Raw genomic sequence first — 15,905 nt, 5'->3', positions numbered from 1 at the left:
CCGATAAGAAAACATTCGTTGTCCAGCAGTTTGTAAACAAACAAAATGATCGTGTTTACTTGCCAAAGAGGTCAGCAGAAAATGTGCATATTCGGTTGGCTACTAGAACTCTAGCGTCGGCCATGGTGACGCCATAACAGCTGATGGTCGCTCTCGGCTTGTATTAATCGACCGTGGCATCATAATAAATGCCGAATATTATCGCGAAAATATTCTGGAGGGTGTATTAAAGCCTTGGACACTCAAACCTTTTGGCCGCAGACCTTGGACATTCAAACAGGACTCAGCAACATCGCACTCAGCATGCTCCACCCAAGAATGGTTACAAAATGAGGTTCCTCGCTTCATTTCCAGCGCACAATGGTCACCAAAATCTCCGGATGCCAATCCGTTGGACTATTGAGTCTGGAGTATTTTGGAAACCAAGGTTGGCTCTAAAAAATAACAAAGTGTAGATCACCTCAAGCAAGAGCTTCACCGGGAATGGGCCAAAATACCGCAGATCAACATATGGGCATTTATATCAAATTTCGAGACTTCAGCCTTCCTCCTTCAACTAAAAACGAATTTAATACTTGTCGTACAATTACACATCGTATACATTTCCACTGCTACACTTCCATATGTCCAGGCTACACATAAAGAGCGACCGCTAATACCAATTTTCAGATCTCAAAAACATCTGTTCACTCAATACCAAATTGTATCAAATATGGTACTACAATATGGCGCAAAAGTAATCCTCCTATCAGAAAATGCCAATAGTAATGTCAGTTCTGCTTTGACATTATTGTAGTGAACACATACGAAATACACGCGGAATATTGGTGACCATTTATTTGACCAATACTCCGTCGGTGACTTTGGAACAACGTGAATTTCTTCGCAGATTTCCTGCCCGTCCAACGCCCACTGGTGAAACACTGCGACGTTTAGCCGCTCGTCTCGAAGAGACTGATACAACAAAAGATGCTGCCAGGCGTGGCAGACCCCAGAGTATCAGCTCTGCGGAGAATATTGCTGCTGTAGCCGAGGATGTCATGGAAGTTGCACCCAAATGGGTATCAGTCGACGGCCTTTGCAGCGAATTTTCTTACAAGGTTTGTAGATGTTTCCGTACAAACTCCAGGTGATGCATCAGCTGTTAGCTGCTGACCTCCAATCGCTCCTAACATACGTTCAAGCCATTACACACGCTCCAAGTCACTATAAGTAACTTCAGATGTTTCGTCTGGGAGTTGATTGTAGATCAGTCAGTTAGTTCACTAACCTTTTATAGATAAAGGCTGAAGCAAAACGGTAATTGAAAATTTCAATAAAAAATCGTGTGTATGCCAGCAAATTAGCTGCGGCCATCTTCACGGTATCTTCTTCCATATATAACCTAATTCTGCCTACTTTACAATATAATAACCTTTCACGATTTTTTTAAATATTTCTTTAATTTGAAACAAATAGATATTTTTTACTACTAATGCACATAACCCAATTTATATTGCCTTTAATATGACCTAACTTCCCGGAAAATTAGTGACAATCTTTTGGAATTCCAGTAAATAAATTAAATTATTATAAGTACAATAATGAAAATTAATTTATTTAACTTCAATATATTTTATTCACTTATATTAATCAACAATAAATACACACTAATAATACAACTTGAATAGTTTGATGCTGTCAATGTTCACCACAAATTGGCGGTGAAATCAAAAAATAAATCCTGACCAAATATTGGTGTCATGTAACGAAGGAATTTCATAAAGTATTTGCGAGTATACCGATTAAAATTACGATATAAGAATATTTTTAGCTATTGTATTCGTTTGCTTATCGTATCCAAATAATTGTAGCCCTGATATGCCTTGCTGGTACTCCAATCTTTTGAATAATAATATGGATTTAGAATCTCATGTGTATTGGTGTTGGCCGACGAGCCATGCGAGGAGCCCGGAAAGGTGCTGCCCAAGAATTGTGAATAATCTGTTAATGGTAAATTTGACAATTATTATGGCAATTATTTTTACAGAAAATTTCAAGTTTACTACAAACTTACCCCCCGGATCTGAGTCATAGGCATGCGAATGATGATGCACCAATTGCGGATGAATTTTACACAAAGTTTTAAATTTCAAATAGTGTATCAGCCAACCGCCTCCGCCCACAATCAAAATATTTAAGGCCAAAACACCCAGTATCAGACCCACTAGTGTCATCTTTAGATGGGTTATTTTCATCAAAATAATCAGGGGTAGCAGAATCATCCATTTTTTAGCTTTTCTCTTAATAATACGCCGTGATTCTGGGATATATAGGGAATTTTAAGAGTTTAAAAATTAATTAATTTTTTTTTTTTTTTGAATCAAGGAAACCAGACATACACATCAGTTAATTAAAACGTCCCAAAATATTCTTTAAAATTAAAACTAAAAATTTACTGTTGCAAGGCTTCCTTCCTAGGTAACCTTTGACAATGTCTCATTAAGAAAATGTTTATACATTACTTCATTGTAAATTAAGTTGTGTAAACAGGGTGAGATAAAAAAATCTGCAATAAAGTCAAACGCCGAAATATTTACATATTTTTTTTAATTTTATTGAATGAAATCAAAAAATGTCAGAAATAGCATTACATTTTAGAATAAGTTTATATTTGTTCGAATTGGTCACCTTTGACACGAATTATCAAACGGCCAATAAAACCGTCAGACACTGCCCGAATGTTTCTCTGCGGTATTTTGGCCCATTCCCGGCGAAGCGCATTGATATTTTTAGTGCCAACCTTGTTTTCCAAAATCCTCCAGACACAATAGTCCAACGGATTGGTATCCGGAGATTTTGGTGCCCATTTCGCGCTGGAATGAATCAAGGAACTTAATTTTGTAATCAATCTTGGGTGGCGCATGCTGAGTGCGATGGTCTGAGTCCTGTTGGCATGTCCAAGGTCTGCGGACAAAAAGGTGAACATTTTCAGCAGACCTCTTTGGCAAGTAAACACTTTCATTTTCCTTGTTTACAAACTGCTGGACAACGAATGTTTTTTCATCGGAGAAAACTGAATTCGGACGTTCACCACTTTTGGCCAAGCGAAGCAACTCTTTAGCTCTTTTAAGTATATTTTCTTTCTGTTGCGGTGTAAGTTCTTGCACTTTTTGGAATTTCAATGGCTTTACCCCGAGCTAATTTTTTAATATTTGCCGAATGGAATATTCCGATATGTTCAACTCACGAGCCATTTTTCGGCCACTGCGACGCGTGTTTCGATCAAGTTGCTTCTTTACTTTTCGAAGCGGAGCAATATTCGGGTAGTGTGTGACGGTTTCATTGGCAGTTTGAAGACCATTGTTTGGGATTTTTTTTCCCCAAACTAAAAATACACTGCAAACCCTACATACAATTATTTTCCTCCTCAAGAGTTTGTTGAACTCTTTTCTATTCCCTTTTCTATTATTATTTGTTTACGCGAAACCAAACCTAACGGTCCCTTATGTAGGTACAGACGATCATACGAGTATGTATGTATGTACATATGTACATAGCTACCTAACAACGGCCGTCGGTCATCTCGCTGCTGCTGCTATTGCGTTTTCGTTTTGTTTGGTCGCAGCAAAAATTGTTCAGTTGCCTTTTGTACATCTGCATGAAGCAGATCATAATTATTGAAGAAAAAGAATAGAATATTTTAATAAAAATTTTGATCATGAAGATCTCAATTTAAATAAAAAAAAAAATTAAAGTGTTTTACTATTCTGACCATGGGGGTCAGAATACAGTAGCAACAAAAACAAAATTCTCCTACATTTAAATGGTGCCGAAACCCGGGATTTGTCGATGTGCTGACAAATGCCACATATTGTGAAAAAAGCAAAACTACTGCCGTCTTGCCTACGGTAAATTGCAAAAAAAGAGAAACTACTGTCGTCTTGCCTACGGTAAATTGTGAAAAAAAAAAAAAAAAAACAAAATTACTGCCGTCTTGTCTGCGGTACATATCATCAACGTACAGTCTGTACTACGTGTTGCTGACAAATTTCGAGCTAAATTTAAAGCAACATGTCATCCGAAGCAGCTATTGAAGACCAGAGGAGGATCTTCCACCACATCGAACGTGTGGCCAGAGCCTTCGAGGCCAAACCTAAAAATACAATTTCCAAAGGTTATGTACAAACCATTCTTGAAGATTTGGAGAATAATTTCAAAACATTCAAAGATGGACACGATCAAATCATGGAGATTCTACGTGAGGAATCTATACCGGAAAAAGAAGTGCCTTACATAAGTGGTGATACTTACTACAAGTGCTATGACTCGTATATTACATTGAAAACTAATTTACTTGATACAATTTTTGAATTTGATTCTCCACAGACTCCAACCGTTCACGCAAGTACATTCGCTGGCACAAGCCGGAACGAATCCTTTTGTGCAGGAGCTAGGCTTCCAAAAATTGATTTGCCATCCTTTTCAGGGGATTATATCGACTGGATTTCATATAGGGATATGTTCAAATCGCTCGTACATCAAAATAATTCCCTCACGAAGGTGCAAAAATATTTTTACTTAAAAAGTTCGTGTACTGGTACTCCATTGAGTATGGTAAATGAATATCCTGCTGCAGAAACGAGTTATGATTTGGCATGGGATGCTCTGGAGAAGAGATTCCATAACGAACGGAAATTAGTAGAGCAGATTTTAAAGCGATTTTTTTCTATTCCAAACACCGATGGAACATTCAAAAGCATAAAGGTGTTGCTCGATACTACGAGAATCTGTCTGTCTCAATTAAAGACTTTGGGAATTGATACGTCCACCTGGAACTCAATACTTATCTACGTGATTTCGCAAAAATTGGACATACAGACCCGCAAGGAATGGGAGCAGTCACTAAAAGCGAGTACGTCTATTCCAACAATGGCGGAAATGTTAATATTTTTGGAAACAACTTTTCGTACTCTGGAGTCAATAGAAGAAGAAGCAGTCTCCACCACGCCACACGCTATCAACAGAGAAACGCGAAGAAAGCCAACGAAATTTGTACGAGCTCACACTATTTCTACAGTAAATGACGACAACTGCCCCTGCTGCCATAAACGTCATCCGCTATACAAATGCTTTCGATTTACAAATTTGCCTTCGACGGAAAAGAAGAATTTTGTAAATCAGCATCGTCTCTGCCGAAATTGTCTAAACTCTGGACACATGCAATTCGCTTGCAAACACACTACCAGATGTCACATCTGTCGTGAATCTCATCATACCATATTACACAATGAGTTCTCGAAGAATAGTTCGCCCCCTGCGGAATTAGCCAATACCACGGTAAATCAAACATTCCAGCCACCAGAAAATACATCCACTCCAGAAACTGCAACTGTAAGTACGCACATTACAAACCTAAGTACTAGGAACTTGAATCCTGCTTTGCTGCCCACTGTGCAACTGATAATAAAAACTCAAAATCGGAATTTGAAAGTGAAAGCTTTGGTCGATCAGGGGTCTCAACTTTCCTTCATTTCTGAGGAACTTTCCCAAGTGCTACCATTTCCAAAACATAAAACTCGAATTAACGTTTCTGGTATTGGAGGACATCGAGCTTTAACAGTAAAGAAGTCTACAAGATTCATTCTACATTCTAACTACAAAAAAGAATTTGAACTACCTATTACGGCTTTAGTGGTTCCGAGCGTTACGTCGTACATACCTACGAAAATAACACCCCTCTGTATTCCAGATCTCTCAGATTTCTTCCTTGCAGATCCAGACTTCCTCTTCCCGCAGAAGATTGATATCCTACTTGGAAATGATGTATATGGTGACCTCCTTCTATCTGGTATGAAGAAATTTGAAAACAGTTTCTTACTGCAAGAAACACAGTTTGGATGGATGATATCAGGGTCCCCAAGGTCACAAACGATCGCAACAAGAATTTCAGCAAATGTGTGCTCTTTAGATGAGCAGCTCCGTATGTTCTGGGAACAAGAAGAACTTTTGGATATAAAACCGCAAACTAATGAAGAAGAACTCTGCGAGAAATTGTTTGCTGATACACACTCACGTGATGAAACTGGTCGATACACGGTCCACCTTCCATTCAAAAGGTTACTACAAGGTCAAGAGCTACCTACATTTACCCACACGGACTATAACGCAATGAAACGATTGAAGCAGTTGGAATCATCGTTTCAACAGAAAATGCAATTTGCCGATGAATACCGAAAGTTTATGTTGGAATACGAAACACTTCAGCACATGGTTAAGCTTGGTGAGTATCCTCACTCAATACCACACAATGCATATTTCTTTCCACATCACGGTGTACTCAGAGAGAGTAGTACAACAACTAAACTTCGTGTTGTTTTTGATGGTGGAAATCGGAGACCACCACAAACTTCGATAAATGACGAATTATCAGCTGGTCCTGCTTTACAAAATGATTTGTCTACAATCATCATACGATGGCGAAGACATTGCATTGGGTTTACTGCCGATTTGGAGAAGATGTTTAGGCAAATAAATGTCTGTCCAGAACATCAGCCATTCCAATGTATTCTCTGGAGAGATGCCACTGGAAAAATTTGTGTTTACACTCTTCAAACAGTCACCTATGGTACTACGTCCGCCCCCTACTTGGCTATAAGGGTACTCCAACAACTCGCAGCAGATGAAGAAACACGCTTTCCAGAAGCCAGTCAAATTCTACGCGAAGATACATATGTCGATGACGTCATATCTGGGACGGACAATCCACACGAAGCTTTACAGCTACAAAATCAGCTTTCGAATCTATTGAAATCAGGAGGCTTTCATTTAAGGAAATGGAATTCGAATTGCCCTGAACTAATGGAGCGTATTCCTGAGGAAGATCGTGAAATAAATAATTTATTTCCGATTCAAAAACCGAAAATGTCCAAAGCACTTGGTATAAATTGGGATACCAATCAAGATGCATTTTGTTTCTCGATAAATTTCAAATTTTCTCATCCTATAACTAAAAGCAGTCTACTTTCAGATGCCTCTAAGCTGTTTGATCCCCTAGGATGGATCAGCGCTACGACCATTACAGCCAAAATTATATTTCAACAGCTCTGGAAACTCAAGCTTGACTGGAATGACCTTCTGCCAGAAGAAATTCAACATCAATGGATTCACTTCAGAGAAAAGCTGAAATCTCTGGAAGAGATTCGAATCCCACGATGGATTGGTTACCGACCAACATCCACAGTTGAACTACATGGCTTCAGCGATGCTTCTAGATTAGCATATGCAGCTGTCGTATATGCCAGAATTATAACGGAATCCGGTGAGATATTAATAAACTTACTACAAGCCAAAACCAAAGTCGTTCCCCTGAAAAGTGAAACAATCCCTCGTCTGGAATTAACTGCAGCAACTCTACTAGCAAAATTAGTTGCTAAAATAAAAGCCAGCGTAGAATTCAACATTAGCAGCATCGTATACTGGACGGATAGCACTATCGTTCTTGCGTGGCTAAAAAATAATTCAACACGGTTGGAAGTCTACGTGGCAAATCGAGTAGCACAAATACAACGTATTTCGAACGTTAATAATTGGAAGTATGTTCCCACAAAGGAAAACCCAGCTGACTGCGCGTCCAGGGGTTTACTTCCAGAACAATTAGTTCGTCACACGCTTTGGTGGAAAGGCCCACCTTGGCTCCAAAATACTTCCGATACATGGCCAACTTTCCCCAATGAAGTTTACTGTGAAGAAATCAATAACAATTATGCTGTATCTTTCCACACAAAAACAACAAGTCTACAATATCCCGAAATCACACTTAAATACTCAAAACTGTCAACTATGATACGAGTGACGTCATATATTCTACGATTTTATAACAACGTAAAACAAAAATCCAAAGTAAGCAGAGAGAATGGATTTTTGAAAACTTCTGAGTTACAACGAGCATTACAATTACTCATAAAACAAACACAGGCCGTGTGTTTTCAAGAAGAAATTCGCTGCCTTACACAAGGAATGAGGGTTCCTAACCAAAGCAGTATTGCAAAATTATCACCGTTCTTAGATGAAAAGAACATTCTACGAGTTGGCGGTAGATTGTCAAATGCATCTATACCCTACAACACTAAACACCCGATTTTGCTATCGAAGCAAAATCCTCTTTCTTTTCTTCTATTTTCAGAAGCACATATGAAAACATTTCATGGTAGCCTCCAGCTAATGCAGTCCTATGTGTCTCGTGCCTACTGGGTTGTTTCTGCTAGAAACATAGCAAAACGTGTCCAACGCCAGTGTGTCGTCTGCTTTAAGTATAAAGCTCAAATATGTCAACAACTAATGGGCAACCTGCCCTCTGTGCGTCTACACCCAACCAGGGCATTTAAACATAGTGGACTAGACTATGCCGGCCCAATTAATATAAAAACATCGTCACTTAGGACAGCATCAACCACAAAGGGCTACATCTGTCTTTTTATCTGCATGTGTACCAAAGCGATACACTTGGAAGCAGTGACAAGTCTAAACGTCGATTCATTTCTAGCCGCATTCAGGCGCTTTATCTCTCGAAGAGGTTTATGCAGCGATCTTTATTCCGACTGTGGAACAAATTTCGTGGGTGCCAACAAGGAACTTCAAGTCCTCTATCAACGTAATAAATCGTCACTGCCCGAGCATCTTGTAGAAACGCTCGCAAATCAAGGCACTACCTGGCACTTCATTCCCCCCGCTTCACCCCACTTCGGAGGTTTATGGGAAGCAGGAGTGAAGTCAACAAAACATCATCTGCGCCGCATAATGAGAGACCGCATACTTACCTACGAGGAACTCAGCACACTTTTGGCGCAAATTGAAAGTTGCCTGAATTCTAGGCCTTTATGCCCACTGTCAGCAGACCCCGCTGACTCCGATGCCCTCACACCGGCTCATTTTCTAATTGGTGAGGCCACCAATTGCATTCCCGAAGAAGACTTGCTTTCTGTGAGCATTGACCGCTTGAGTAGATGGAAATTGGTCGAACGCCTCAAGCAAAACTTTTGGGATCGCTGGAATAGAGAATATTTGTGTCGCCTTCAATCACGTCCAAAATGGAATAAAATGGAACGAAACATCAGAGTAGGCGATATAGTTCTCCTCCTACACGAACGAAGCATTCCGGGTCAATGGCCGCTTGCAAAAGTTGAACAACTTCACCCTGGTAATGACGACTTGGTACGAGTTGTCACACTGTATTGTAATGGCAAATACATCAAACGCCCTATCTCCAAAGTATGCCTCCTGCCATCAGATGAAGTTCTACCTAAAGAAGAGAAAATTCTAACAACATAAGAACAGTCGTTCTTGGCGCGGGAGAATGTTTGGGATTTTTTTTCCCCAAACTAAAAATACACTGCAAACCCTACATACAATTATTTTCCTCCTCAAGAGTTTGTTGAACTCTTTTCTATTCCCTTTTCTATTATTATTTGTTTACGCGAAACCAAACCTAACGGTCCCTTATGTAGGTACAGACGATCATACGAGTATGTATGTATGTACATATGTACATAGCTACCTAACAACGGCCGTCGGTCATCTCGCTGCTGCTGCTATTGCGTTTTCGTTTTGTTTGGTCGCAGCAAAAATTGTTCAGTTGCCTTTTGTACATCTGCATGAAGCAGATCATAATTATTGAAGAAAAAGAATAGAATATTTTAATAAAAATTTTGATCATGAAGATCTCAATTTAAATAAAAAAAAAAATTAAAGTGTTTTACTATTCTGACCATGGGGGTCAGAATACAGTAGCAACAAAAACAAAATTCTCCTACAACCATAATTCGTGCCAAAAGTGACCAATTCGAACAAATCTAAACTTATCCTAAAACGTTGATACTATTTCCGACATTTTTTGCTTCCATTCAATAAAATTTAAACCAGTAAAGAAATTCTTAAATTCGAGCGGGCCGACTTTATGATACACCACTTTGCTAATTTAGTAGAGCTCCGCATAACAATTAAAAGTTTTTATGGTAGAATTAAATCATACACGCGATAATTATAATTATAATTTAAAGTTCAAAGGACTAAATATGCCGAATCATTTGTATCTTTTAAATTCGGACTTTTATTGCCCATTTGGTGCACAATTAATTTGAAATCGGATAAAGATATATATGGGAGCTATATCCAAATCGGAACCGATCTCGATAAAATTTGGCAAACATATTTCTGAGCTGTATTTGATATATTTCCCTGAATATCGTTGTTACGGATTGCATATTAATCGGATGAACATTATATATGGGAGCTATAGCTATGTCTGAACCGAGCTTCACCAAATTTGACATACTAGCTTCTAGACTCAATTCGGTTGTAAGTGTCAAATTCCATCCCATTTGGACAAATATTAGACGTTTGCTGCACAATAAAAGGTAAATCGGACGAAGTTATATATGGGAGCTATATCCAAATCTGAACCAATCTCGATAAAATTTAGAAAATGCATTTCTGAGCTGTATTTGATATATTTCCCTAAATATTGTTGTTACAGAGTGCATATTACGGCTGCGGAGGACAAAAGTAACAAATCGGATGGACAATGTATATGGGAGCTACACCTGAACCCATTTCGATACACGTTTGGTGCACAATAAAATGCAAATCGGACGAAAGTATATATGGGAGCTATATCTAAATTTTGACCGAGTATCTCCAATTTCAATAGGGTTCGTCCTTGGGCCTAACAAATGATTTGTGCAAAATTTCATCTGGATGGAGCAATAAATGCGAACTTACTTTGTTTACAAAAATACATGGACAGACGGACGGACGAACATGCATAAATCGACTCAGAAAGTGATTCTTTGCAGATCATCAAAAGGAACTATGGGTCAATCTCGTTTCCTTTTGCATGTTACAAACAGATGCACAAAGTCATACTACCCTGACCACCTTGTAGTGTAGGGTATAAAAAATGTAAAAATTATGGCTTTTGACTTTGTTGCAGTTTTTTTTCTCAACCTGTATATGTATCTTCAACCGAGTTCGGGTTAATTGTTCGCCAAGTGACTAATAACAACGCAAATGAACTGAATTTTGGCACATCCGACCCAATTCAGTCTGGAGCAAGTGCTCCAAATTTTGGTGAAAATCGGTTGAGATATACCTATAGCTCCCCTATATATGTTTCATCCAATTTGGTGCTAAAGTCCCTCACATGCGTAATATGCACTCTACAATAAGAATATTTTATACCGGACATTACATACAGCTCGAAAATACCTCTGGCAAATGTTATCGAGATCGGTTCAGATTTTTACATACCTTCGATATACATCTTCATCCGATCCGGTTGTTGTCCACCATATATGTAATGACAGTCCAAATTGGATAGATTTTTTCATATTCAACTGAATTTTACCATTTGGTGAAACTCGGTCAGGTATATTTATTGCTTCAATATATATTTTTTAATATTATTTGAAACTAGAGGTACAAAAGCCTCCATCAAATTTGTTGAAAATCGATTCCGAGTTGGATATAGTTCCCAAATTGTGACTAGTCTAAAGCCATAATACGCATTCAAATGAGGTTCATAGTTGCTATGATCTACTTCACATAAATTCTCAATATAAACTTTCTTTGTTACAGGAGCTCTACTAAATACACATCGTATAATTTAGTCGGTTCCACCTGATTTTTGATCATTCCTTACTGGTTTATATTGTGTTAATATCTAAAAGAAAAGCCCAACAAAATTCATTGCCTTACCCATATCACTGGAAATTATGCGCGCTCCACTGTCACTGGTTATGGTCAATTGGATTGCATGGTTTTGGCCAAAATATTCAATGGCTCGTTTCACAAATTTGACAATGGCATTCATTTCATTATCATCTGAAAAGATAAACACAAAGATTTTAGTTTTACTAACTAATTTAAAATTCGAATATATTTAACAATAACATTTTATAAAATTTAGTTTGGTGTCTATTATGACAGTAGTTAAATTAAGAGAGAGAGAGAGAGTTAGGGTTTTTTTAATTAACCAATTTTGCCCACAGAATAATAACAGCAAAGGACTTCCTTTTCATTGCCTTGAGTCCATTAAAATTTGCCAAATTATGTGCCCCTTTTTAAATTTTATACAGACTTTTGCTATTTTAATTATAATTTATTTGTCCCCCAAGGAATAGACGACGCAAATGTCAATGTTCTGACATTGTCTATCATGCTAATATTTAATAATTGTTTATCAAAGAAAGGACATTTCCGTTACAAGGCAAAATTATTTGTCAATACAAGGTTACATTATTATTTTTTTTACTTTAAGTACCACACGCTACAGAAAGGATAGCATGCAGAATACAAAGGCCTTGTGTAATGGACAAAGTTCAATGGCATCTGGCGTGAGTGAACATTAATGACAATTGAATTGATGTGTCAAAAATTTTCTACAAAAATTAAACACGATAATTATTCCACAGCGACATTCGCTGTTTGTATTGTGTTGTGAAACAAGACAAAAGCAAAGGAAGAATTTTTTTTTGACAAGGTAAACAATAAACTTCTTCAAAAAATTCTTTTTTGAAAATACCCATTGCCGCAAAACCTTTTAAATAAGACGAATAAGACTTAACGTCTGGGCATCAATTCTTGTTCTATGAAAATGTGAAATGAAAACTTTTATAAAGGAAAGAAATGTCAAATGAAAATGTTTATAAAGCAAATATTTTTCATTTCATATTTTCATAGAACAAGAGTCCATTTCATTTTGGCTAAGGCCATATTTATTGATTAAAAACTTACAAGCTATACAGCATGACTTACTGCTAAATAAAAAGATAAATAAACATATGGCTTTTCGCTATCTACTTAACAATAAAGTAAAACGCTGCAGTTTACTGCAAGCGGTAATCATACAAATTATATAAAAGAAATTCAATTCAAATTCAGTGGCACCCCAAAAATCAAAGTGAAAAAAGGCAAGGTCATTTAAAAAAAAATAAACTAAACTAACTTATGAACTACTTACTATCTACTATAAACTAAGATAAACCAGTAAAGAAAGTCTTAAAGTCGGGCGGGGCCGACTTTATGATGCCATACACCACTTTGCTAATTAAGTATAGCTCCACATAACAATTAAAAGTTTTTATGGGAGAATTCAATCATACACGCTATGATTATAATTATAATTTAAAGTTCAAAGGACTAAATATGCCGAAGCATTTGTATCTTTTAAATTCGGAATTGTATTGCCCATTTGGTGCACAATTAATTTAAAATCGGATAAAGATATATATGGGAGCTATATCCAAATCTGAACCGATCTCGATAAAATTTGGCAAAGATATTTCTGAGTTGTATTTGATATATTTCCCTGAATATCGTTGTTACGGAGTGCATATTACGGTTGTGGGTAACAAATATAACAAATCGGATGAATAATATATATGGAAGCTATAGCTATATCTGAACCGATCTTCACCAAATTTGACATACTAACTTCTAGGCTCAATTCGGTCGTAAGTTCCAAATTCCATCCCATTTGGACAAATATTAGACGTTTGGTGCACAATAAAAGGTAAATCGGACGAAGTTATATGTGAGAGCTATATCCAAATCTGAACCGATCTCGATAAAATTTAGCAAATGTATTTCTGAGCTGTATACATATTTTCAGGCCTAATATGGGTGTATGTGCAAAATTCCATACAATTCGGACTGATATTACACGTTTGGTGCACAATAAAAGGCAAATCGGACGAAGATATATATGGGAGCTATATCTAAATTTTGACCGATTATCTCCAATTTCAATAGGGTTCGTCCTTGGGCCAAACGAAAGATCTTTGCAAAATTTCATCTGGATCGGGCAATAAATGCGACCTGTACTTTGTTTACAAAAATACATGGACAGACGGACTGACGGACATGCATAAATCGACTCAGAATGTGATTCTATGCTGATCATCAAAAGGAACTATGGGTCTATCTCGTTTCCTTCCGCCTGTTACAAACAAATGCACAAAGACATAATACCCTGACCACCTTGTGGTGTAGGGTATAAAAAGTATTATACCTTCTATGGTAGAATAACAATTCTTCTGATTCATTATATAATAGACCTTCTTCAAGTAGTTTAGGAAGAGACCCTGGTGGGAAGTGTTTCTTTAAACGCAGAGCCTCTGTATCGTATGGGCAATACAGAGAATCCTCAACCAAACCATTCTCCAGTTGTTGTGCCCCTTGTACAAAGTTCAAGGCCCCCCTCATGAGGAAGCGATCAATTCGCTCGATGCCTGCCATTACATATGTGACTCTATATGATGGGCTTTTAATGGACCCATCATATCTTAAAGTTGGTCTCAGCCCTAAGCAATAGTTTAAAATGGACCTTTCCCATTTTATAAGCCTTTCCATCTGACTCGACGAAATAGGGGACCAGATCGGAAAGGCATAGGATATTATGGGTCTAATTACCTGTTTATACAATAGGAATTTGATGTCATTTGATAGCCCACCATTATATCTAAGGACGCCTTGATATGCAAAATATACTTTTTTCGCCCGTTCAAGTATGAAATCCACATGCCTGATGAATTCGAATTTCTCACAAAGTATAACACCTAAATACCTGATCTTATCCTTTACAGGAATGATTTCATACCCCAATTTAAGTATTGTGAATTCGTTCCAAATGGTGGAGGGTATTCAAAGTTCGGCCCGGCCGAACATACAGCTTTTTTACTATTTTTTCCTTTTTTGTAAATTTAAAGATATATCTTCCTGCCGTCTGTATGCAGTTCCTCGCAGCTAAACGATTTTCACACATACCTTCAAAACTTCTGACATCACCGAAAAAACTAATATCCGATGGTTCATCCAATTGAACAAAATTGATTCTACGTTTATCCTCGGCCATTTCACGACTATTTTGCCGTGGAAAATATCCCAAACTATTTGTTGCCAATTTCCAAACAATTTTCGAAGCTTTATATTTAATGCACGACACTATACTGCGAGTTTGGAGACACTGTTTTTGATTTTGCGCAACATATGCATCACTTTTTGTTAGCAGAGAACGCGGACGAGAATTATAAGAATTGGTAGTTGAATTTGTGGCCGCTACAATAAGGGTTTTGGTGCTGAAGATATAGACAAAACTAACAACCACAATTATATTGCAGGACATTTTGATTGGTTTACTTTTGTTTTCTTTTTTTTAATTCACTGTTTTGCTTCCTGACAACTTTTCACTTTTCTTCTATCCGCTCCAAACCGACGACAATCGAAAGTGGTGTGAATGTGAATGATGTGATTGCAAGGAGCTGAACTAATAAAATGACAAGAAAATTATCTAGGCAACTGCTTTTATGTATCAGAAGTAAAATCTGAGGATGCTAAGGCTAGCCAAGTCTTAGTTTCCACTCAGATGCATTCATCAGCTAGCCAGCCGGCTGTCTTCATTTGATCCATGTGTAATAGGTGAATGTTGGGATGAATGCAGACGTAAACAACAAAGCCAATAAAAATGTGCATAGAGTATGTGCAGCATCGTGCAGTAAACATTGGACAGTGTTGTCAATGCCGTGTGCTCGCGGATAGGGAAATCCGAGAGGAATTGTTTTTCATGTAAGATACATTGGTTTTGAGATATACAAATCGAAAATCGGATCAGATTTAGATATAGCTCCCATATATTTTCAACCGATTTCGGGTTAATTGTGCACAAAATGGCTAATATAAGTCGAGATGACCTGTATTTTGCATCGCTTCGAATTCAGTCTAGAAACAAGTAAATCAAAGTTATATATATACATATATATATATATATATATATATATATATATATATATATATATATATATATATATATATATATATATATATATATATATATATATTTCATCCAATTTGGGGTTTCAAGTCCCTCACAA

General features: G+C 37.3%; 1 protein-coding gene across 1 annotated transcript; it reads right to left on the bottom strand.

Annotated features, from left to right (window-relative positions):
- Positions 1-1,610: 1,610 nt before the first annotated feature.
- On the bottom strand, positions 1,611-15,273 carry LOC101900319 (uncharacterized). Its single transcript, XM_011293687.3, has 4 exons — positions 14,803-15,273; positions 11,734-11,859; positions 2,057-2,302; positions 1,611-1,983 (listed from the first exon to the last, which is right to left on the bottom strand). The coding sequence occupies exons 1-4, from the start codon at positions 15,158-15,160 to the stop codon at positions 1,814-1,816; spliced, it is 900 nt and encodes a 299-aa protein (XP_011291989.1). The 5' UTR covers positions 15,161-15,273; the 3' UTR covers positions 1,611-1,813.
- Between the last annotated feature and the right edge of the window lie 632 nt (positions 15,274-15,905).

This window comes from Musca domestica, unplaced genomic scaffold, assembly GCF_030504385.1.
Source record: "Musca domestica strain aabys unplaced genomic scaffold, Musca_domestica.polishedcontigs.V.1.1 1, whole genome shotgun sequence".
NCBI classification, from domain to species: Eukaryota; Metazoa; Arthropoda; class Insecta; order Diptera; family Muscidae; genus Musca; species Musca domestica.
The sequence above is the reverse complement of the archived record's forward strand: the minus strand, read 5'-3'. Positions and strand labels throughout refer to the sequence as shown.